The sequence below is a fragment of the Trematomus bernacchii genome, unplaced genomic scaffold (assembly GCF_902827165.1).
Source record: "Trematomus bernacchii unplaced genomic scaffold, fTreBer1.1, whole genome shotgun sequence".
Taxonomy (NCBI): Eukaryota; Metazoa; Chordata; class Actinopteri; order Perciformes; family Nototheniidae; genus Trematomus; species Trematomus bernacchii.
Window position 1 is genome coordinate 170219 of NW_022987694.1, and position 27812 is coordinate 198030.

At 38.0% G+C, this 27812-nt stretch overlaps 1 protein-coding gene across 2 annotated transcripts in view; it reads left to right on the forward strand.

Annotated features, from left to right (window-relative positions):
* The window catches only part of xpot (exportin, tRNA (nuclear export receptor for tRNAs)), a 35698-nt gene that overhangs the window by 5507 nt on the left and 2379 nt on the right, over positions 1-27812 (forward strand). Inside the window, exons 7-21 of one of the 2 annotated variants that reach the window (XM_034138400.1) lie at positions 13662-13855; positions 17602-17770; positions 18234-18470; positions 19731-19769; positions 19858-19920; positions 20018-20142; positions 20227-20371; positions 20482-20601; positions 20724-20818; positions 21191-21260; positions 21345-21583; positions 24509-24794; positions 25568-25757; positions 26193-26309; positions 27486-27601. In XM_034138400.1, coding sequence (XP_033994291.1) covers positions 13662-13855; positions 17602-17770; positions 18234-18470; positions 19731-19769; positions 19858-19920; positions 20018-20142; positions 20227-20371; positions 20482-20601; positions 20724-20818; positions 21191-21260; positions 21345-21583; positions 24509-24794; positions 25568-25757; positions 26193-26309; positions 27486-27601 — 2205 coding nt within the window. The remainder of the gene's footprint in view (positions 1-13661; positions 13856-17601; positions 17771-18233; positions 18471-19730; positions 19770-19857; positions 19921-20017; positions 20143-20226; positions 20372-20481; positions 20602-20723; positions 20819-21190; positions 21261-21344; positions 21584-24508; positions 24795-25567; positions 25758-26192; positions 26310-27485; positions 27602-27812) is intronic. The other variant, XM_034138401.1, reaches the window with a different exon arrangement.

Below are 27812 nucleotides of genomic sequence, written 5' to 3' on the forward strand. Positions count from 1 at the left end.
AAGTACTCAGATCTTGTACTTGAGTAAAAGTAGAAGTACCAGAGTGTAGGAATACTCTGTTACAGTAAAAGTCCTTCATTCAAAATGTTCCTCAAGTGAAAGTATTAAAGTATTCTCATCAAAATATAGTGAAAGTACAGTAAAAGTAGTCATTGTGCAGATTGGTCCATTTCAGAATAATATATATGATATGTTTTATAATGATTGATCATGAAAGTGTTCTCAAAGCTGGTAAAGGTGCAGCTAGTTTGAATGACTTTGTATACTGCAGGGTAGCTTGTGGATTTACTCCAGGTGGAACTAAAGTCTGATTTAACACTTGGTTATATTTCACATCATTCATCCACATCTGTGAAGTAACTAAAGGTATTAAATACATGTAGTGGAGGAAAAGTACACCATGTACCTCTGAACTATAGTGGAGTAGAAGTACACCATGTACCTCTGAACTGTAGAGGAGTAGAAGTACACCATGTACCTCTGGAGTGTAGTGGAGTAGAAGAACAAAGTAGCAACACATTGAAATACTTAAATAAAGTACAAGTATCTCAAAATTGTACCCAAGTATAGTACTTGAGTTTATGAACTTAGTTACTTTACACCACTGGCTATAAAGATAGAAAGACTAAGCCTTGCACAGAGGCATGAAAATACATTTTCAAAATGCTCAACAGTGCTGCCAACATTATAAACTGACTGCTACACAATTCAAATAAATGCTTTTATACATTTCTATTAGATGTGACTCTTTGGTGTTTCTGTTATTAACTGCTTTTGTTGTTCTGACTGCTCACATCCTGTTATTCCTCATTTTAAAGCCGATATTCCGTGGGGTGGGGGGCTCGGATCCTTGTCACCTTTTTCATACCTGATGAGTTTGCAACCCTGAATACTCTAAATACCTGGAATACTTCTAGTAATACTCTAAATACCTGGAATACTTCTAATATTACTTTAAGATACCTGGAATACTTCTCAATGTTTAACTAAGTGGTTAGAGCCCATATCTGTGCACACTGTCACATATTATTTATATTTAATATATATATTATTCTTTGAAGATTTTTTAAACATTTTCCAGACTTAATTGTACCTTTTTATTCTTTTGTGACTTTTTTTACACATTCCATCCAGGTATCTTTAAGATATTTATTTCACATTTCTGGGCATTCCTTTAACACATTTTGAAGGGATTTTTAAAACGCATTTTCTGGGTGGTTTTTTACAATTTTGGGGAATTATTTTACTTCTTTGGGACATTCTTATTTGAAATGTTCTTAAATTATTGGTAACTTTTTTGAAGATTTTTGGTAAATGTTCTCAAATCTTTCAAACATTTTTTTTGTTATTTCTCAGAGATTCTTCCGCCGCTTCTCGGATAGTTTGCCTGCAACCAAGATGACATTTACAGAACCCTCCCTGATAATGTTCTCTTTCATTCGTACGTGAAACTTCACCTGGTTCACGGTGTTGAATTCAAGGCTTCAAGGCAGTTTTGTTGTTATCATCATGTGTGCATAGCTACAGTTTAGTTTAAGACACCTGGAATACTTCTAATATTACTTTAAGATACCTGGAATACTTCTATATTACTTTAAGATACCTGGAATACTTCTAATATTACTTTAAGATACCTGGAATACTTCTAATATTACTTTAAGATACCTGGAATACTTCTATATTACTTTAAGATACCTGGAATACTTCTAATATTACTTTAAGATACCTGGAATACTTCTAATATTACTTTAAGATACCTGGAATACTTCTAATATTACTTTAAGATACCTGGAATACTTCTATATTACTTTAAGATACCTGGAATACTTCTAATATTACTTTAAGACACCTGGAATACTTCTAATATTACTTTAAGATACCTGGAATACTTCTAATATTACTTTAAGATACCTGGAATACTTCTAATATTACTTTAAGATACCTGGAATACTTCTAATATTACTTTAAGATACCTGGAATACTTCTAATATTACTTTAAGATACCTGGAATACTTCTATATTACTTTAAGATACCTGGAATACTTCTAAATTACTTTAAGATACCTGGAATACTTCTAATATTACTTTAAGATACCTGGAATACTTCTATATTACTTTAAGATACCTGGAATACTTCTAATATTACTTTAAGATACCTGGAATACTTCTATATTACTTTAAGATACCTGGAATACTTCTATATTACTTTAAGATACCTGGAATACTTCTATATTACTTTAAGATACCTGGAATACTTCTAATATTACTTTAAGATACCTGGAATACTTCTATATTACTTTAAGATACCTGGAATACTTCTAATATTACTTTAAGATACCTGGAATACTTCTAATATTACTTTAAGATACCTGGAATACTTCTAATATTACTTTAAGATACCTGGAATACTTCTATATTACTTTAAGATACCTGGAATACTTCTAATATTACTTTAAGATACCTGGAATACTTCTAATATTACTTTAAGATACCTGGAATACTTCTATATTACTTTAAGATACCTGGAATACTTCTTAACCTGGATACTTAATATTACTTTAAGATACCTGGAATACTTCTATATTACTTTAAGATACCTGGAATACTTCTAATATTACTTTAAGATACCTGGAATACTTCTATATTACTTTAAGATACCTGGAATACTTCTAATATTACTTTAAGATACCTGGAATACTTCTAATATTACTTTAAGATACCTGGAATACTTCTAATATTACTTTAAGATACCTGGAATACTTCTATATTACTTTAAGATACCTGGAATACTTCTATATTACTTTAAGATACCTGGAATACTTCTATATTACTTTAAGATACCTGGAATACTTCTATATTACTTTAAGATACCTGGAATACTTCTAATATTACTTTAAGATACCTGGAATACTTATAATATTACTTTAACAGGGTTCCCGCGGGGTCTTAAAAAGTCTTAAATTTGATAATATGAATTTAAGGCCTTAAAAAGGTCTTAAATATGGCCAAACAAATAAGAAAGGTCTTAAATATGATTTAGAAGGTCTTAAAAATGATCGGATTTGAAAGGTACTTCTGTGTTGCGATAGCGTCTAAATGTGTTTTGGGGGAAATGTCCGGGCTGCAAAGTAACCAGTATGGTAATAGCCTTTCAGTTCCCCCCAACAATTTGTATTGAAATAAATCAACATGGAACCAGTAATCACTAACTTTGTTTCCGCCGGCCCCTTATTGGAGAACACCCAGCTAGTAACCTAGCAACCAAGCTTCAGCTAGCGGCAGTCAGAAACTCATGTATCTTCGAATAAATATGGGGAAGTGTAAGTTCAACCGTTATTGGTTGGAAAACATCGAATTTAGTGCTTGGTTGAAACCAGGGGAGGGGAACGTGTTTGAAGCCCTCTGCACCTTTTGCAAAATAAATTAGCGTTTGTTTGGCTAATGTAGCGTTAGCTAGTGCAGCGTTAGCTAGTGCAGCAGTTCCCGCAACAACACAGTGGGACCTCCGGGCAACGTTTGGGTCTACGTCAACCCTAAAAGTGGAGGTGCTGTAGACGCTAAATACCGTAGTTAAACACCAATCATACAACAGCAACGATGAAAGATTGTAGCCAAGGCAGCAGAGCTCTGAATATAGCTCTTGTCACTCTCTCTCTCTCTCTCTCTCACACACACACACACACACACACACACACACACACACACACTAGGGCTGCTCGATTATGGCAAACATCATAATCACGATTATTTTGGTCAATAATTGATATCACAATTATTAAATACAATTATTAATTGACTTTGAAAACATCCATTTATTGAACTTCAAAACAAATAATAATTTGAACAGTATCTTTTTAACTGTTGATTACCCTGAACGTATAATTCAACTGAAAAAATAAATTAAATAAATGATACATTTAAATAAATAATATCAAAAATAATAAATACCAATAAACAAGATCAACAAATATTTTGGAGCGCACTTCCACAAGCTACTAAACATATACAAATATGATAAATAAAAATAAATTAGACTAAAATTAATTAATCAAATATGTTGTAGTGCACTGTCACAACCTAGCAAAGCAAAATAATCGATTATGTTGTTTCGTAATTGCGATTAAAATATGATTAATTGCACAGCCCACACACACACACACACACACACACACGCACACAGAGACACACACACATACACACCTTTTGTCTAACACGCTAACACAGTTCTGTGCTGTTATGTTCAGTCATTGTTCTTATGTTGAACATGAATACATTTATGGGACGTATTTCTTCTTTCATAGCAATTTTCCTTCATACTTTCTTGCCGTGAAATAGGTCTTAAATTCTATTCAAAGTGGTCTTAAAAAGGTCTTAAAAAGTCTTAAATTTGAGTTGGCGAAACCTGCAGGAACCCTGTTTAAGATACCTGGAATACTTCTATATTACTTTAAGATACCTGGAATACTTCTAATATTACTTTAAGATACCTGGAATACTTCTAATATTACTTTAAGATACCTGGAATACTTCTATATTACTTTAAGATACCTGGAATACTTCTAATATTACTTTAAGATACCTGGAATACTTCTAATATTACTTTAAGATACCTGGAATACTTCTAATATTACTTTAAGATACCTGGAATACTTCTATATTACTTTAAGATACCTGGAATACTTCTAATATTACTTTAAGATACCTGGAATACTTCTAATATTACTTTAAGATACCTGGAATACTTCTAATATTACTTTAAGATACCTGGAATACTTCTAATATTACTTTAAGATACCTGGAATACTTCTAATATTACTTTAAGATACCTGGAATACTTCTAATATTACTTTAAGATACCTGGAATACTTCTAATATTACTTTAAGATACCTGGAATACTTCTAATATTACTTTAAGATACCTGGAATACCTCTATATTACTTTAAGATACCTGGAATACTTCTAATATTACTTTAAGATACCTGGAATACTTATAATATTACTTTAAGATACCTGGAATACTTCTATATTACTTTAAGATACCTGGAATACTTCTATATTACTTTAAGATACCTGGAATACTTCTAATATTACTTTAAGATACCTGGAATACTTCTAATATTACTTTAAGATACCTGGAATACTTCTAATATTACTTTAAGATACCTGGAATACATCTATATTACTTTAAGATACCTGGAATACTTCTATATTACTTTAAGATACCTGGAATACTTCTATATTACTTTAAGATACCTGGAATACTTCTAATATTACTTTAAGATACCTGGAATACTTCTAATATTACTTTAAGATACCTGGAATACTTCTAATATTACTTTAAGATACCTGGAATACTTCTAATATTACTTTAAGATACCTGGAATACTTCTAATATTACTTTAAGATACCTGGAATACTTCTAATATTACTTTAAGATACCTGGAATACATCTATATTACTTTAAGATACCTGGAATACTTCTATATTACTTTAAGATACCTGGAATACTTCTAGTAATACTCTAAATACCTGGAATACTTCTAATAACACTCTAACACACCTGGAATACTTCTAGTAATACTCTAAATACCTGGAATACTTCTAATAACACTCTAACACACCTGGAATACTTCTAGTAATACTCAGGGATGCAAACTTGTCACCTTTCGGCGAAATTCGCCGTTTTGAATCCAAAATAGGTCGTTTGTGTGATTCATGTAGATCTGCAATAAAAATATTTTTGGGGTATGGGGGGGGTCTGGGACCCGGAGTAATCTGCGGCCGCGAGCTGTTATGTGCCATCATGACACGCATGGTGTTCTTTTTTTATATATTATAATGAAGCGCGAGCTGTGTGCTCGAGTCTTCCTGTCAGCTCTGCTCATGGATGTATAATAAGGCTCTGCTGCTCCGGGATGAGGGTCTAGCTTCAGCAGCTACATTACCTACGGGTGCGTTCGTTAATATTAACTGTGCGGTCCGGAGTCACTGTGGCACAGACTGGACCGACTGTACTCAGGTCTTGTACTTGAGTAAAAGTAGAAGTACTCAGGTCTTGTACTTGAGTAAAAGTAGAAGTACTCAGATCTTGTACTTGAGTAAAAGTAGAAGTACCAGAGTGTAGGAATACTCTGTTACAGTAAAAGTCCTTCATTCAAAATGTTCCTCAAGTGAAAGTATTAAAGTATTCTCATCAAAATATAGTGAAAGTACAGTAAAAGTAGTCATTGTGCAGATTGGTCCATTTCAGAATAATATATATGATATGTTTTATAATGATTGATCATGAAAGTGTTCTCAAAGCTGGTAAAGGTGCAGCTAGTTTGAATGACTTTGTATACTGCAGGGTAGCTTGTGGATTTACTCCAGGTGGAACTAAAGTCTGATTTAACACTTGGTTATATTTCACATCATTCATCCACATCTGTGAAGTAACTAAAGGTATTAAATACATGTAGTGGAGGAAAAGTACACCATGTACCTCTGAACTATAGTGGAGTAGAAGTACACCATGTACCTCTGAACTGTAGAGGAGTAGAAGTACACCATGTACCTCTGGAGTGTAGTGGAGTAGAAGAACAAAGTAGCAACACATTGAAATACTTAAATAAAGTACAAGTATCTCAAAATTGTACCCAAGTATAGTACTTGAGTTTATGAACTTAGTTACTTTACACCACTGGCTATAAAGATAGAAAGACTAAGCCTTGCACAGAGGCATGAAAATACATTTTCAAAATGCTCAACAGTGCTGCCAACATTATAAACTGACTGCTACACAATTCAAATAAATGCTTTTATACATTTCTATTAGATGTGACTCTTTGGTGTTTCTGTTATTAACTGCTTTTGTTGTTCTGACTGCTCACATCCTGTTATTCCTCATTTTAAAGCCGATATTCCGTGGGGTGGGGGGCTCGGATCCTTGTCACCTTTTTCATACCTGATGAGTTTGCATCCCTGAATACTCTAAATACCTGGAATACTTCTAGTAATACTCTAAATACCTGGAATACTTCTAATATTACTTTAAGATACCTGGAATACTTCTCAATGTTTAACTAAGTGGTTAGAGCCCATATCTGTGCACACTGTCACATATTATTTATATTTAATATATATATTATTCTTTGAAGATTTTTTAAACATTTTCCAGACTTAATTAACTTTTTATTCTTTTGTGACTTGTTTACACATTCCATCCAGGTATCTTTAAGATATTTATTTCATATTTCTGGGCATTCCTTTAACACATTTTGAAGGGATTTTTAAAACGCATTTTCTGGGTGGGTTTTCTACAATTTTGGGGAATTATTTTACTTCTTTGGGACATTGTTATTTGAAATGTTCTCAAATTATTGGTAACTTTTTTGAAGATTTTTGGTAAATGTTCTCAAATCTTTCAAACATTTTTTTAGTAATTTCTTTTAGTAATTTCTTAGTAAGATTCTTGCGCCGCTTCTCGGATAGTTTGCCTGCAACCAAGAGGACATTTACAGAACCCTCCCTGATAATGTTTTCTTTCATTCGTACGTGAAACTTCACCTGGTTCACGGTGTTGAATTCAAGGCTTCAAGGCAGTTTTGTTGTTATCATCATGTGTGCATAGCTACAGTTTAGTTTAAGACACCTAGAATACTTCTATATTACTTTAAGATACCTGGAATACTTCTATATTACTTTAAGATACCTGGAATACTTCTAATATTACTTTAAGATACCTGGAATACTTCTAATATTACTTTAAGATACCTGGAATACTTCTATATTACTTTAAGATACCTGGAATACTTCTAATATTACTTTAAGATACCTGGAATACTTCTAATATTACTTTAAGATACCTGGAATACTTCTAATATTACTTTAAGATACCTGGAATACTTCTATATTACTTTAAGATACCTGGAATACTTCTAATATTACTTTAAGACACCTGGAATACTTCTAATATTACTTTAAGATACCTGGAATACTTCTAATATTACTTTAAGATACCTGGAATACTTCTAATATTACTTTAAGATACCTGGAATACTTCTAATATTACTTTAAGATACCTGGAATACTTCTAATATTACTTTAAGATACCTGGAATACTTCTATATTACTTTAAGATACCTGGAATACTTCTAAATTACTTTAAGATACCTGGAATACTTCTAATATTACTTTAAGATACCTGGAATACTTCTATATTACTTTAAGATACCTGGAATACTTCTAATATTACTTTAAGATACCTGGAATACTTCTATATTACTTTAAGATACCTGGAATACTTCTATATTACTTTAAGATACCTGGAATACTTCTATATTACTTTAAGATACCTGGAATACTTCTAATATTACTTTAAGATACCTGGAATACTTCTATATTACTTTAAGATACCTGGAATACTTCTAATATTACTTTAAGATACCTGGAATACTTCTAATATTACTTTAAGATACCTGGAATACTTCTAATATTACTTTAAGATACCTGGAATACTTCTATATTACTTTAAGATACCTGGAATACTTCTAATATTACTTTAAGATACCTGGAATACTTCTAATATTACTTTAAGATACCTGGAATACTTCTATATTACTTTAAGATACCTGGAATACTTCTAATATTACTTTAAGATACCTGGAATACTTCTATATTACTTTAAGATACCTGGAATACTTCTAATATTACTTTAAGATACCTGGAATACTTCTATATTACTTTAAGATACCTGGAATACTTCTAATATTACTTTAAGATACCTGGAATACTTCTAATATTACTTTAAGATACCTGGAATACTTCTAATATTACTTTAAGATACCTGGAATACTTCTAATATTACTTTAAGATACCTGGAATACTTCTATATTACTTTAAGATACCTGGAATACTTCTATATTACTTTAAGATACCTGGAATACTTCTATATTACTTTAAGATACCTGGAATACTTCTATATTACTTTAAGATACCTGGAATACTTCTAATATTACTTTAAGATACCTGGAATACTTATAATATTACTTTAACAGGGTTCCCGCGGGGTCTTAAAAAGTCTTAAATTTGATAATATGAATTTAAGGCCTTAAAAGGTCTTAAATATGGCCAAACAAATAAGAAAGGTCTTAAATATGATTTAGAAGGTCTTAAAAATGATCGGATTTGAAAGGTACTTCTGTGTTGCGATAGCGTCTAAATGTGTTTTGGGGGAAATGTCCGGGCTGCAAAGTAACCAGTATGGTAATAGCCTTTCAGTTCCCCCCAACAATTTGTATTGAAATAAATCAACATGGAACCAGTAATCACTAACTTTGTTTCCGCCGGCCCCTTATTGGAGAACACCCAGCTAGTAACCTAGCAACCAAGCTTCAGCTAGCGGCAGTCAGAAACTCATGTATCTTCGAATAAATATGGGGAAGTGTAAGTTCAACCGTTATTGGTTGGAAAACATCGAATTTAGTGCTTGGTTGAAACCAGGGGAGGGGAACGTGTTTGAAGCCCTTTGCAACCTTTTGCAAAATAAATTAGCGTTTGTTTGGCTAATGTAGCGTTAGCTAGTGCAGCGTTAGCTAGTGCAGCAGTTCCCGCAACAACACAGTGGGACCTCCGGGCAACGTTTGGGTCTACGTCAACCCTAAAAGTGGAGGTGCTGTAGACGCTAAATACCGTAGTTAAACACCAATCATACAACAGCAACGATGAAAGATTGTAGCCAAGGCAGCAGAGCTCTGAATATAGCTCTTGTCACTCTCTCTCTCTCTCTCTTTCACACACACACACACACACACACACACACACACACTAGGGCTGCTCGATTATGGCAAACATCATAATCACGATTATTTTGGTCAATAATTGATATCACAATTATTAAATACAATTATTAATTGACTTTGAAAACATCCATTTATTGAACTTCAAAACAAATAATAATTTGAACAGTATCTTTTTAACTGTTGATTACCCTGAACGTATAATTCAACTGAAAAAATAAATTAAATAAATGATACATTTAAATAAATAATATCAAAAATAATAAATACCAATAAACAAGATCAACAAATATTTTGGAGCGCACTTCCACAAGCTACTAAACATATACAAATATGATAAATAAAAATAAATTAGACTAAAATTAATTAATCAAATATGTTGTAGTGCACTGTCACAACCTAGCAAAGCAAAATAATCGATTATGTTGTTTCGTAATTGCGATTAAAATATGATTAATTGCACAGCCCACACACACACACACACACACACACACGCACACAGAGACACACACACATACACACCTTTTGTCTAACACGCTAACACAGTTCTGTGCTGTTATGTTCAGTCATTGTTCTTATGTTGAACATGAATACATTTATGGGACGTATTTCTTCTTTCATAGCAATTTTCCTTCATACTTTCTTGCCGTGAAATAGGTCTTAAATTCTATTCAAAGTGGTCTTAAAAAGGTCTTAAAAAGTCTTAAATTTGAGTTGGCGAAACCTGCAGGAACCCTGTTTAAGATACCTGGAATACTTCTATATTACTTTAAGATACCTGGAATACTTCTAATATTACTTTAAGATACCTGGAATACTTCTAATATTACTTAAGATACCTGGAATACTTCTATATTACTTTAAGATACCTGGAATACTTCTAATATTACTTAAGATACCTGGAATACTTCTAATATTACTTTAGATACCTGGAATACTTCTAATATTACTTTTAAGATACCTGGAATACTTCTAATATTACTTTAAGATACCTGGAATACTTCTAATATTACTTTAAGATACCTGGAATACTTCTAATATTACTTTAAGATACCTGGAATACTTCTAATATTACTTTAAGATACCTGGAATACTTCTAATATTACTTTAAGATACCTGGAATACTTCTAATATACTTTAAGATACCTGGAATACTTCTAATATTACCTTTAAGATACCTGGAATACTTCTAATATTACTTTAAGATACCTGGAATACTTCTAATATTACTTTAAGATACCTGGAATACTTCTAATATTACTTTAAGATACCTGGAATACTTCTAATATTACTTTAAGATACCTGGAATACTTCTAATATATCTAATATTACTTTAAAATACCTGGAATACTTCTAATATATCTAATTCTGGAATACTTCTAATAATACTTTAAGATACCTGGAATACTTCTAATATTACTTTAAGATACCTGGAATACTTCTAATATTACTTTAAGATACCTGGAATACTTCTAATATTACTTTAAGATACCTGGAATACTTCTAATATTACTTTAAGATACCTGGAATACATCTATATTACTTTAAGATACCTGGAATACTTCTATATTACTTTAAGATACCTGGAATACTTCTAATATTACTTTAAGATACCTGGAATACTTCTAATATTACTTTAAGATACCTGGAATACTTCTAATATTACTTTAAGATACCTGGAATACTTCTAATATTACTTTAAGATACCTGGAATACTTCTAATATTACTTTAAGATACCTGGAATACTTCTAATATTACTTTAAGATACCTGGAATACATCTATATTACTTTAAGATACCTGGAATACTTCTATATTACTTTAAGATACCTGGAATACTTCTATATTACTTTAAGATACCTGGAATACTTCTAATATTACTTTAAGATACCTGGAATACTTCTAATATTACTTTAAGATACCTGGAATACTTCTAATATTACTTTAAGATACCTGGAATACTTCTAATATTACTTTAAGATACCTGGAATACATTCTAATATTACTTTAAGATACCTGGAATACTTCTATATTACTTTAAGATACCTGGAATACTTCTAATATTACTTTAAGATACCTGGAATACTTCTAATATTACTTTAAGATACCTGGAATACTTCTAATACAGTTTAGTTATGACAATGAAAGTCTGAGGTCACAGGCTCCTCCTCCAACAGCAACACAATAACACGGATAAAATAGTGCAACTAAATAAAATAGAATATAGTGGAAACAGAATATGATAGGGACTGTGCAGAAGAGTGTATATACAGTAATTGGAATATTGATATATGCGAGTTGCAAACCGTTGAATCAGGGCTCTCGGCTAACTTCTTTCACCATCCTCCCGGAACCGTCCCGAAATACAATCTAAGCCGTCCCGAAATTAATGTGGACCGTCCCGAATTTAAAATATTAGTTTTTCTACATTATCATTAGTTAAAATCATTCAAAGTGACCTTTAACATAAATAAAACATCATACAAATCATTAGATGATAATTCATCAACCTTTTTAATTGAGTAAATCAGTCAAACACATAAACAAAGGCCAAATATATTTAAAAAAAACACACAAGCGAGAAAGTTACTCTAATATTGAATCCAATCAAGTTCTATCCAATTATCAAAAACATCCAACACTCTGTCCTGAAGACAGAAGACAGAACCCAGAGTAACCACTAACCAGGATGACAGTCTGTAACACAGTCAGGAGACCTTTACAAACTGCCCCGCCCCCTCGCACACAGACGGGGGAGAGAGCTCTCTCGTCTGGATTGGAAAGATCGAAAATAAGATCGAAAATACATCATAGACGCATTTTGTAGACTTATTGCATATTAGAAACGGAGTTGGCGAAACTAAAACTGCGATATAATGTTCATGTAGCAATAATACATGACATATATGTTTTAAATGTCTCCACTACCGATAAAAAGTCAGATAACGTCGGAGCTTAAACGCTACCACTGTCTTTAATAATTCCGGCCCGGGGCCCGTTTAATACCGGGGCTCGGTACCCATCCCTACATGGGGAGAGACGCAGCATATTGCTAAGGACTAAATACGATGGAGAGTTCTCATCTCAGCCTTATTACCCATAGGGGATGAAGAGGAGTTAGTAAATAAAGAGGCCGGCGCTCCAGGGTTAGGTTCTGCTGTGCGTTTTCGTGATGTAACGTAAACAATTGCAGAATTCCTCCACGGGATGCCATTGTCATTGTACATCACTCAACGCGAAATACACACACTCAGTACATAGCTAGACCCAATAATTTGCGGGCCAGGAGTTTGTGTGTGTGTGTGTGTGTGTGTGTGTGTGTGTGTGTGTGTGTGTGTGTGTGTGTGTGTGTGTGTGTGTGTGTGTGTGTGTGTGTGTGTGTGTGTGTGTGTGTGTGTGTGTGTGTGTGTGTGTGTGTGTGTGTGTGTGTGTGTGTGTGTGTGTGTGTGTGTGTGTGTGTGTGTGTGTGTGTGTGTGTGTGTGTGTGTGTGTGTGTGTGTGGTGTGTGTGTGTGTGTGTGGTGTGTGTGTGTGTGTGTGTGTGTGTGTGTGTGTGTGTGTGTGTGTGTGTCGTGGTTTGCTAAATGTTTTGTGTGTGTTTATGTTGACAAGGAGGTTTAATAACTGTGTGCTACACAAAACGTGCAGTCAGTTTCATTTTCATCGCCGTTCGTACTGTAGTAGAGTTATCAGGGTATTTTTATTTTAACTCTCGTCCCAAATTCGTCCCAAGATTATTTTTTATCCTCCCCGACCCTATTTTTTTCGGCCCCGGGACGACGGGACGTCCTTAAGCTCGAGCCCTGCGTTGAATGTTATGTATGTTCAGGTGAATGTTATGTATGTCCAGGTGTTTAACAGTCTTGTGGCCTGTGGGATGAAACTGTCTCCCCAGGAGATCCGCAGGAACGCCCTGATCAAGGACCAGATGAGGGAGCGGTGCATCCCCACGCTGGTGGAGTCCTGGTTCCAGATCCTGCAGACGTACCAGCAGTCTCACCCCGAGATCACCTGCCAGTGTCTGGAGGTCGTGGGCGCCTTCGTGTCCTGGATCGACCTCAACCTCATCGCCAACGACCGGTATGATCACCTGGGAGAATACCCTCATGTTCCTGTGGATCCACAGCCTTTAGAGACCAGTGTGTTTAAAACAGCAGCTAGATTAAAGGTCTCATATCATGCTATCTTTAGGCATATATTATGGGTCTCAGATATATACAAATATATAGAAAACATGTCTATGATGTGTTTTGCTCAAAATACCAACAGATCATGCATTTTAGAAATCCCTCTATCCCTCTGTTTCAGCCCTGTTACTAAAGTGCTGATTCTGTCGCTTTTAAAAACAGGAACTCAGCTAAATGCTGCTGTGATTAAACGCCACATTCTGTTCCAAACCACATTTTTAGAGATGTGGGTACGGAGGAAAGAGAGAGGGTTTTATTCTCTGACACTTTGTGAGTCTCCTGACACACGGGGACACATGGTGATGTGGAGAAGACATCACTTTGTGAGTCTCCTGACACACGGGGACACATGGTGATGTAGAGAAGACATCACTTTGTGAGTCTCCTGACACACCGGGGACACATGGTGATGTAGAGAAGACATCACTTTGTGAGTCTCCTGACACACCGGGGACACATGGTGATGTAGAGAAGACATCACTTTGTGAGTCTCCTGACACACCGGGGACACATGGTGATGTAGAGAAGACATCACTATGTGAGTCTCCTGACACACCGGGGACACATGGTGATGTAGAGAAGACATCACTTTGAGAGTCTCCTGACACACCGGGGACACATGGTGATGTAGAGAAGACATCACTTTGTGAGTCTCCTGACACACCGGGGACACATGGTGATGTAGAGAAGACATCACTATGTGAGTCTCCTGACACACCGGGGACACATGGTGATGTAGAGAAGACATCACTTTGAGAGTCTCCTGACGCACCGGGGACACATGGTGATGTAGAGAAGACATCACTATGTGAGTCTCCTGACACACCGGGGACACATGGTGATGTAGAGAAGACATCACTTTGTGAGTCTCCTGACACACCGGGGACACATGGTGATGTAGAGAAGACATCACTTAGTGAGTCTCCTGACACACCGGGGACACATGGTGATGTAGAGAAGACATCACTTAGTGAGTCTCCTGACACACCGGGGACACATGGTGATGTAGAGAAGACATCACTTTGAGAGTCTCCTGACACACCGGGGACACATGGTGATGTGGAGAAGACATCACTTTGTGAGTCTCCTGACACACCGGGGACACATGGTGATGTAGAGAAGACATCACTATGTGAGTCTCCTGACACACCGGGGACACATGGTGATGTAGAGAAGACATCACTATGTGAGTCTCCTGACACACCGGGGACACATGGTGATGTAGAGAAGACATCACTATGTGAGTCTCCTGACACACCGGGGACACATGGTGATGTAGAGAAGACATCACTATGTGAGTCTCCTGACACACCGGGGACACATGGTGATGTAGAGAAGACATCACTATGTGAGTCTCCTGACACACCGGGGACACATGGTGATGTGGAGAAGACATCACTTAGTGAGTCTCCTGACGCACCGGGGACACATGGTGATGTAGAGAAGACATCACTTTGTGAGTCTCCTGACACACCGGGGACACATGGTGATGTAGAGAAGACATCACTTTGTGAGTCTCCTGACACACCGGGGACACATGGTGATGTAGAGAAGACATCACTATGTGAGTCTCCTGACACACCGGGGACACATGGTGATGTAGAGAAGACATCACTATGTGAGTCTCCTGACACACCGGGGACACATGGTGATGTGGAGAAGACATCACTATGTGAGTCTCCTGACACACCGGGGACACATGGTGATGTGGAGAAGACATCACTAAGTGAGTCTCCTGACACACCGGGGACACATGGTGATGGATAAAAGACATCACTATGTGAGTCTCCTGACACACCGGGGACACATGGTGATGTGGAGAAGACATCACTATGTGAGTCTCCTGACACACCGGGGACACATGGTGATGTAGAGAAGACATCACTATGTGAGTCTCCTGACACACCGGGGACACATGGTGATGTGGAGAAGACATCACTATGTGAGTCTCCTGACACACCGGGGACACATGGTGATGTGGAGAAGACATCACTAAGTGAGTCTCCTGACACACCGGGGACACATGGTGATGTAGAGAAGACATCACTATGTGAGTCTCCTGACACACCGGGGACACATGGTGATGTAGAGAAGACATCACTTAGTGAGTCTCCTGACACACCGGGGACACATGGTGATGGATAAAAGACATCACTATGTGAGTCTCCTGACACACCGGGGACACATGGTGATGTAGAGAAGACATCACTATGTGAGTCTCCTGACACACCGGGGACACATGGTGATGTAGAGAAGACATCACTTTGTGAGTCTCCTGACACACCGGGGACACATGGTGATGTAGAGAAGACATCACTTTGTGAGTCTCCTGACACACCGGGGACACATGGTGATGTAGAGAAGACATCACTATGTGAGTCTCCTGACACACCGGGGACACATGGTGATGTAGAGAAGACATCACTATGTGAGTCTCCTGACACACCGGGGACACATGGTGATGTAGAGAAGACATCACTTAGTGAGTCTCCTGACACACCGGGGACACATGGTGATGTAGAGAAGACATCACTTAGTGAGTCTCCTGACACACGGGACACATGGTGATGTAGAGAAGACATCACTTAGTGAGTCTCCTGACACACGGGACACATGGTGATGTAGAGAAGACATCACTTTGTGAGTCTCCTGACACACCGGGGACACATGGTGATGTAGAGAAGACATCACTTTGTGAGTCTCCTGACACACTGGGACACATGGTGATGTAGAGGAGACATCACTTTGTGAGTCTCCTGACACACCGGGGACACATGGTGATGTAGAGAAGACATCACTTAGTGAGTCTCCTGACACACCGGGGACACATGGTGATGGATAAAAGACATCACTTAGTGAGTCTCCTGACACACCGGGGACACATGGTGATGGATAAAAGACATCACTTAGTGAGTCTCCTGACACACCGGGGACACATGGTGATGGATAAAAGACATCACTTAGTGAGTCTCCTGACACACCGGGGACACATGGTGATGGATAAAAGACATCACTTAGTGAGTCTCCTGACACACGGGACACATGGTGATGTAGAGAAGACATCACTTTGTGAGTCTCCTGACACACCGGGGACACATAGTGATGTAGAGAAGACATCACTTTGTGAGTCTCCTGACACACCGGGGACACATGGTGATGTAGAGAAGACATCACTTTGTGAGTCTCCTGACACACCGGGGACACATAGTGATGTAGAGAAGACATCACTTTGTGAGTCTCCTGACACACGGGACACATGGTGATGTAGAGAAGACATCACTTAGTGAGTCTCCTGACACACCGGGGACACATGGTGATGTACAGAAGACATCACTTAGAGAGTCTCCTGACACACCGGGGACACATGGTGATGTAGAGAAGACATCACTTTGTGAGTCTCCTGACACACCGGGGACACATGGTGATGTAGAGAAGACATCACTTAGAGAGTCTCCTGACACCCCGGGGACACATGGTGATGTAGAGAAGACATCACTTTGAGAGTCTCCTGACACACGGGGGACACATGGTGATGGATAAAAGACATCAGAAAGTGACTTTTGCATGATAGGAGACCTTTAACTCTCCTTCATCTCCTTATATATATTGATATATATATATTCAACATGTGTTCCCCAGGTTTGTGAACCTGCTGCTGAGCCAGATGTCGGTGATGGAGCTGCGTGAGGAGGCCTGTGACTGCCTGTTTGAAATCATCAACAAAGGGATGGACCCTGCAGATAAGATCAAGCTGGTGGAGTCTCTGTGTCAGGTGCTGCAGTCTGCCGGCTTCTTCAACGTGGAGCAGGTAACACCTCAACACTTATTCATCAGGTCAACATGTTTTTATTGCGTTTCGAAAATGCATAATCTGTGTTTTTCATTTAGAAATGGAAAGCAAAATATATGCATACAAATGAGACCGTGGTTTTTACTGATTGTATGTTCAGAGAGAGAGAGAATTATTTTTAACTAAAACACAAACAGACAATAACAACGACTAAAGTAATCCCTACATTCAGAGCCTCAGACACACCATTATCTACCAGAAACATTGTTAAAAGAATATATATACATGCAATAAATACATATACACATCTACTGTATACATACATATGCTGCAGATAAGCTATACCAATAACAGATCGTTTTATTGATTTATAAAAGGTTCCCAGGCTTCCTGAAATTCCTGTTTGAGTATAGAAGTGAAGATCTGACCTTTTCCAGTTCCATGCAGGACATAACGCCCCCCCCTCTCCCCCCTCTCTCAGGAGGAGGACGTGGACTTCCTGGCTAAGTTCTCCCGCCTGGTGAACGGCATGGGTCAGAGTCTGGTGCTCAGCTGGAGCAAGCTGTCTAAGAACGGGAACGTTAAAGAAGCTGCGGAGGCTCTGCAGGCTCTGGAGAGCAAAGTTCCTCTCCTTCTGCAACTTCTGATCCACGAAGACGACGACATCTCTGCCAACATCGTGGGCTTCTGCTACGAATACCTGCACGTCCTCAAGCAGGTGAGACAGCCTCGTTTATCTACACAGCACGTTTAGAACAACCTCAGTCTTTAGAGACAGAAAATAAATCATCAGGGACAGGCGAGACCTCCGGGGTCCTCAACCAATCAGAGGCAGAGAACAATAACACAAAGCAAAGAAATATATTATGTGAGAATAAAACTTGCTGCATCCTCTAACTGGTGGATGCAGCTCCTCCAGGAGAACTGGAGTCATTTAAAGTGGACCTATCGTGCTATATTTGAATAATATATTGTAGGGCCATACCTATATAAGGCATATTTATACGTTTTCTTTTTCAAAATACCAAACAGATCATGCATTTTAGCCATGCCTCATTTCGCTCTATTTTGCTCTCCTCCACCCTGTCTTTGCATGCGCTGCAGCTGACCACGCCCCCCTGCAAGGGAGGGGGCCGAGGCACGAGCGTCATGTTACCATGCTGTTACCATGCTGTTACCATGCTGTTGTCATGCTGTTGTCATGCTGTTGTCATGCTGTTACCATGCTGTTACCATGCTGTTGCCATGCTGTTGCCATGCTGTTACCATGCCACGGCAACCTCTCATTCCCCTGATAGGTGGAGAGTTGGCCATATAGGCGGAGCTCCTCGTCACTGACGTCAGACTATTTTCAAATCTGGATCAGTTTTTATCAGATCCGTTGCAGCCCCTTTTTTAGAGATTTGGGTATGGAGGAAAATAGAGAGGGTTGTGTTTTCTGACACTTGGTGAGTTCCCTGGAACACCGGGGACACGTATTCATGTAGAAAAGATGTACAAAAGTGCATTTTGCATGATAGGTCCCCTTTAAGTCTCTTTTTAAAGCACATTTTCTGACATTCTTTGAAGATTTTTTAAAACATTTTCTAGAATTTATTGTACTATTTTTTTGAAATTTTTTACAAATGTTCCAGGTATTTCTTAAAGATATTTATTTCACATTTTTGGGATTTTTTTTAATACACATTTTTAGGAATTACTTTACTTCTTTTGTTGACATCTTTATTTGAAATGTTCTCACATTTTCAGAAGATTTTGTTATTTCTCAGAGGTTCTTCCGCCGCTTCTCGAACAGTTTACCTGCAACCAAAATGACATTTACAGAACCCTCTCTGAGGATTTTCTGTCTTGCATTTGAGAATAATCAGAGGCTGCAGCTCCACCAATCAGAGCCCAGAAAAAACCTGATAAAAGTTATATGAGCATAAAACTATATAAAACAGGAAATATTCTTGATGTTTGTGTTTTGCTCCTGCAGCTCCCGCAGCTGACAGACCAGCAGAAAGCTAACCTGGAGGTGAGTCTCTAATTATGTTTTATAATATAAATGTTTAATTGTTTAATTGATGATTATAATCACCAAACATCTGCTTCTCTCTCCTCAGGCGATCCTGCTGGCTGTGATGAAGAAACTGACGTACGACGACGAGTACAACTTTGAGAACGAGGTGAGGAGGATTTGAACCATGAGTCGGTCTGTTCTCTGGGTTTAAGGAAGAAGATGTTTTATTTATATATAACGTATCCTTGTATTTCCTGCGTCAGGGCGAAGACGAGGCGATGTTTGTGGAGTACAGGAAGCAGCTGAAGATGCTTCTGGATCGTCTGGCTCAGGTTTCTCCAGAGTTGCTGCTGGAAGCTGTGCGGAGAGTCTTCAACAACACCATGCAGTGAGACAAACACACCGTTATATATATGATATATCTTTGTAGAGGACTTGTTCCAGAGACTGACGTGTGTGTGTGTGTGTCCAGGAGCTGGCAGACGGCCTCCTTCATGGAGGTGGAGGTCGCTGTGAGGCTGCTCTACATGCTGGGAGAGGCTCTACCTGCTTCACATGGAGCTCATTTCTCTGGAGACACGGCCAAGACCAGCGTCCTGCAGGACATGATGAGGACGGTCAGTCAGAGACATCTCTCCAGACATCATACCAATAGCTGCATCTGTATAAAGCGTTTCTGCACTCCTACGCGTTTCCTCTGCTTCAAACTGTGTGTATTTCCTCTCAGCTGGTGTCGTGCGGCGTCAGCAGCTTCCAGCACAGCTCCGTCTCTCTGGAGTTCTTTGAGACGGTCAGCAGATACGATAAGTTCTTCCTGGTGGAGCCGCAGCACATCCCCATCGTGCTGGTGAGACCCTCTGCATATTAATACACTTAATACACCTTTACACCGGCACCTTATCTACCTTTGAATCTGCACGTTAATAAAGTGTATTCCCCTGAGTGTAACCGTGCTGCGTTCACTGTCAGATGGCGTTTCTGGACCAGAGAGGACTGAGGCACAGCAGCCCTAAAGTGCGCAGCCGAGTGGCCTACCTGTTCTCCAGGTTCATCAAGACGCTGCAGTGAGCTCACCTTCCTTTTATCACATTTAAAATGCAATTTAAGAAAATATTTCTTTCACGTGAAATTACGAATTTCAGAAAATATAACAAAAAGTTATTGAACATTTTACATTTTTAAATCACTCAAAGTTCAATTTATTTTCTCGTAAAATCTCCTCAAAATCAGAAAATATTTTTACAAATATGTTTTTTTTCTTTCTGATAAAATAATAATTTATTTTCTAAAATATTCTTGTTTTTTTTCCCCGATAAAAATTGAGAAAATATTCACCATTTTTTAATTTCTTCTTGTCAATCTACCACTTACATTTCAGGGAATATTTAAGATTTTTCTTGTAACTCTAAAATATGCTGCTTTCTTTGTGTTGACAGTAAACACATGAACGCGTTCATCGAGGACGTTCTGACGAGGATCCAGGACCTGCTGGAGCTCAATCCTCCCGTAAGACCTCACAAGAAATACAAGAAATACAATCATTAAAACTCCTTCTTTATGTTTATTAATATATATTTCTTGTTATTTCAGGAGAACGGGTTCCCGGCGCTGCTCACCAGCGATGACCAGCTGTTCATGTTCGAGGCGGCGGGGGTTCTGATCGTTCACGGGGAGAGTCCCATGGAGAGGAAGACGGCGATGATGACGAGCCTCCTGCAGCCGCTGATGGACGCTTTCAACGTTCTGCTCAACAAACTGAGTCTGGAGAGAGACGAGGAGAAACAGAACGCCATCGGAGACTGCCTCAGCCACGCCGTGGGCTTCGCCAGGTACTTGTGTTACTCGATAATAAGACGCACTTTCGTCTTAGCACGACACTTTATTTCAGCACACCGCCATCTTCGGATATCACATACAACACGTAACTCCAACGTAACACTTCACAACATCCGGTAACACTTCACAACATCCGGTAACACTTCACAACATCCATCCGGTAACACTTAACACTTCACAACATCCATCCGGTAACACTTCACAACATCCATCCGGTAACACTTCACAACATCCGGTAACACTTCACAACATCCATCCGGTAACACTTCACAACATCCATCCGGTAACACTTCACAACATCCATCCGGTAACACGTCACAACATCCGGTAACACTTCACAACATCCATCCGGTAACACTTCACAACATCCGGTAACACTTCACAACATCCATCTGGTAACACTTCACAACATCCATCCGGTAATACTTCACAACATCCATCCGGTAACACTTCACAACATCCGGTAACACGTCACAACATCCGGTAACACGTCACAACATCCGGTAACACGTCACAACATCCATCCGGTAACACTTCACAACATCTGGTAACACTTCACAACATCTGGTAACACTTCACAACATCCGGTAACACTTCACAACATCTGGTAACACTTCACAACATCTGGTAACACTTCACAACATCTGGTAACACTTCACAACATCTGGTAACACTTCACAACATCTGGTAACACTTCACAACATCTGGTAACACTTCACAACATCTGGTAACACTTCACAACATCCGGTAACACTTCACAACATCCGGTAACACTTCACAACATCCGGTAACACTTCACAACATCCGGTAACACTTCACAACATCCGGTAACACTTCACAACATCCGGTAACACTTCACAACATCCATCCGGTAACACTTCACAACATCCGGTAACACTTCACAACATCCGGTAACACTTCACAACATCCGGTAACACTTCACAACATCCATCCGGTAACACTTCACAACATCCATCCGGTAACACTTCACAACATCCATCCGGTAACACTTCACAACATCCATCCGGTAACACTTCACAACATCCGGTAACACTTCACAACATCTGGTAACACTTCACAACATCCGGTAACACTTCACAACATCCATCCGGTAACACTTCACAACATCCATCCGGTAACACTTCACAACATCCATCCGGTAACACTTCACAACATCCATCTGGTAACACTTCACAACATCCATCCGGTAACACTTCACAACATCCGGTAACACTTCACAACATCCATCCGGTAACACTTCACAACATCTGGTAACACTTCACAACATCCGGTAACACTTCACAACATCCATCCGGTAACACTTCACAACATCCATCCGGTAACACTTCACAACATCCGGTAACACTTCACAACATCCGGTAACACTTCACAACATCTGGTAACACTTCACAACATCCGGTAACACTTCACAACATCTGGTAACACTTCACAACATCCATCCGGTAACACTTCACAACATCCATCCGGTAACACTTCACAACATCCGGTAACACTTCACAACATCCATCCGGTAACACTTCACAACATCCGGTAACACTTCACAACATCCGGTAACACTTCACAACATCCGGTAACACTTCACAACATCCATCCGGTAACACTTCACACATCCATCCGCACACACTTCACAACATCCATCGGTAACACTTCACAACATCCGGTAACACTTCACAACATCCATCCGGTAACACTTCACAACATCCATCCGGTAACACTTCACAACATCCGGTAACACTTCACAACACCATCCGGTAACACTTCACAACATCCGGTAACACTTCACAACATCTGGTAACACTTCACAACATCCATCCGGTAACACTTCACAACATCCATCCGGTAACACTTCACAACATCCGGTAACACTTCACAACATCCGGTAACACTTCACAACATCTGGTAACACTTCACAACATCTGGTAACACTTCACAACATCCATCCGGTAACACTTCACAACATCCGGTAACACTTCACAACATCCGGTAACACTTCACAACATCCGGTAACACTTCACAACATCCATCCGGTAACACTTCACAACATCCATCCGGTAACACTTCACAACATCCATCCGGTAACACTTCACAACATCCGGTAACACTTCACAACATCCATCCGGTAACACTTCACAACATCCATCCGGTAACACTTCACAACATCCGGTAACACTTCACAACATCCATCCGGTAACACGTCACAACATCCGGTAACACTTCACAACATCTGGTAACACTTCACAACATCCATCCGGTAACACTTCACAACCATCCCCGTAAACTTCACAACATCCGGTAACACTTCACAACATCCGGTAACACTTCACAACATCTGGTAACACTTCACAACATCTGGTAACACTTCACAACATCCATCCGGTAACACTTCACAACATCCATCCGGTAACACTTCACAACATCTGGTAACACTTCACAACATCTGGTAACACTTCACAACATCCGGTAACACTTCCGGTTCTTCACAATAAAACTCCAAATGAACACATTAAACATAAACAGAAATAGTGCATACAAGTTAACACTTGTACTTTACTTGAGTATTTCTATTTTATGCTTCTTTGTACTTCTACTCCACTACAGTTCAGAGGTACATGGTGTACTTTTACTCCACTACATGTATTTAATACCTTTAGTTACTTTACTTCTACTTTTACTCAAGTACAGACGACAACATTTTTTTTAAATATAACATATTTTTGGCATAAATGCAGGAAGGGAACTCTGATATGAAACACATCCCAGCAGGCGTTAATTCATCACCTAAATGATTACTTAAATGTCTCAGTCTTTGGGATTCATCTGCATTTGTACTTGCATTTTAATCTGCTGAACCCTGAGTCTAACTCAGATGTCTTTCTCCCCCTCTCTCCCCCCTGCAGCCGCACCAGCAAGGCGTTCAGCAACAAGCAGACGGTGAAGCTGTCCGGCTGCTCTGAGGTGTATCGCGGCTGCCTGCAGACCTTCCTCCCTGCGCTCAGCGTGCCGCTGCAGAAAGGGTCTCTACGCAGCGCCGTCAGGTCCTTCCTGCACCGCATGATCATCTGCATGGAGGAGGAGGTGCTGCCCTTCATCCCTTCAGCCTCACAACACATGCTGAAGGACTGCGAGGCCAAAGACCTGCAGGAGTTCATCCCCCTCATCTCGCAGATCACCGCCAAGTTCAAGGTACGAAACTGAGGGGGAAGAGAGAGGGGGAAGAGAGAGAGGGGGAAGAGAGAGAGGGGGAAGAGAGAGGGGGAAGAGAGAGAGGGGGAAGAGAGAGGAAACACATGCTGAAGGACTGCGCGGCCCTCAAACCAAAATGCAGATTTTCCCCGTAAAATGTTAAAGTGCAAAAACGGAATAAAAATCTTTTTTAGTTTTAGATTTTTTTTTAATGTTTTTTTTATTTAGACTGTTTTTAGATTTTTATTAGATTTAGATTTTTGGGGGATTTCGATTTTTATTTTAACATGCAATTTTTTAGTTCCTAATCAAACCAGATAAGGGCTTGAGAATAAAACAAGATCACATTTGATTTTTTTTAAGTTACGATGTGAATTTCAGAAAATCTAAAATTATTGAACATTTACACATTTTCAATCTCTCAAAATTCAGAAAAAAGTTGAATTCTTTTTTTTTTTTAATCAACTAAAATACCAGAAAATAATTGTACAAATATTTAATTTGTTTTCTGATGAAATAATAATTTATTCTCTAAAATATTCTTGTTTTTTTCCCCGATTAAAATTCAGAAAATATTCAACAAAACTGAATCTGATGACGGCCTTTTGAGGGCAGCTGTTCCATACGGACACATTATAATATAATAACAGGGATTTCAATGTTTTTCCTCCGGTTCCTGCGGCAGGTTTTCATGCCGCTGCTTCTCTCTTTTCTCTACATTAATAACAACCATAATAACATATATTATTAATTCTTCTTCCTCCCGTTTGCAGTCGCAGGTATCCCCCTTCCTGCAGCAGGTCTTCATGCCTCTGGTCCTCTCGATCTTTGAGGTTTTGGGCCGCCCGGCGGAGGAGAACGACCAGGCGGCGGCGCTGGAGAAGCAGATGCTGAGGAGGAGCTACTTCACCTTCATCCAGACGGTGGCCGGCAGCGGCATGAACGAGGTCATGGCCAACCAGGGTACGTGTGCACGGAGAAACATTTAATATCTGAGAGGAAACTGAGGAAAATCTGCTCAAAGAAACGTGTTTTATTGCTTAAAATGGAAGAAAACGGTGAAAAACACAAGATTTTATTTCACTGTTCGAGAGAGACACGCTAGCAGTTTCCCTCCGTTTCCAGTCTTTATGCTAAGCTAACAGACAACATATGACTAACATCAAATGAAGAGAATTTCCTGCAGATGTTGGATTTTTTTGTAGTAAATTTAACACAAAATTCAAGTTTTTATCCAGTTTTCTTTCTCAGAATATCCTCGACAACACCTCCTTTTTTTAAGATGTACTTCTCCTTTTACGATGGCCCTCAAACTGTGATTTTTAAACCGTTTATTTGTGTTTTTTCTCAGAATCTTCCCATTTCTTAACTGTATGAATGTTTTCTATGTTCCTCCAGGAGCGGAGAACATCGAGCGCGTCGTGTTCACGATCATCCAGGGCGCCGTGGACTTCCCCGACCCGATCGCCCAGAAGAGCTGCTTCATCATCCTCTCCAAGCTGGTGGAGCTGTGGGGTGAGCGGAGATATACATATATACATATATACATATACACATATACACATATACATATATACATATATACATATATACATATATACACATATACATATATACATATATACATATATACATATACACATATACACATATACATATATACATATATACATATATACATATATACACATATACATATATACATATATACATATATACACATATAGATATATACACATATACATATATACATATATACACATATACATATATACATATATACACATATACATATATACACATATACACATATACACATATACATATATACACATATACACATATACACATATACACATATACACATATACATATATACATATATACACATATACATGTATACACATATACAGACATATATACATATATACATATATACACATATACACATATACACATATACACATATACACATATACATATATACATGTATACATGTATACATATATACATACATATAACACATATACACGTATACATGTATACATATATACATATACACATATACACATATACATATATACATATACACATATACGTATATATACATATATGTATATGTATATATATATACACATATACGTATATATACATATACACATACATATATACATATGTATACATTATACACATATACACATATACATATACATATAACACATAACATATATACACATATATATACATATATACACATATACATATATATACATATATACACATATACACATATACACATATACACATATACACATATACACATATACATATATACACATATACACATATACATATACACATATACACATATACATATATACACATATACATATACATATACACATATACATACATATACACATATACACATATACATATATACACATATACACAAATACACATATACATGTATACATATATACATACATATATACACATATACATGTATACATATATACATACATATATACATATGTATACATATATACATATATACACATATACACATATACACATATACACATATACACATATACATATATACACATATACACATATACACATATACATATATACACATATATCTAAAGTATTCTGTGTGTTTCTAACTGAGTGTTGCTCTTCCTGCAGGAGGGAAAGACGGCATGGTGGGATTCCCCGACTTCATCTACAAACACATCGTCCCCGCCTGTTTCCTCGCTCCGCTCAAACCCAGCTTCGACCTCTCAGACGCTCAGACCGTTCTGGTGAGGGTCCCCAAAAACAAATGTGTAATCAGGGAATCAACTCTGAGTTTCTGGGATTCAGATATTACATTACGGGAAGAAAACACGGATATCATGTTTTTTTCTGCACCGGGGCTAGATTTGGATATTTTAACGATTTTTATTTTTCTCATTTTTTTGGGATTTATAGATTTTCTTAGATTTTTGGGGGATCCTTATTTATATAGATTTT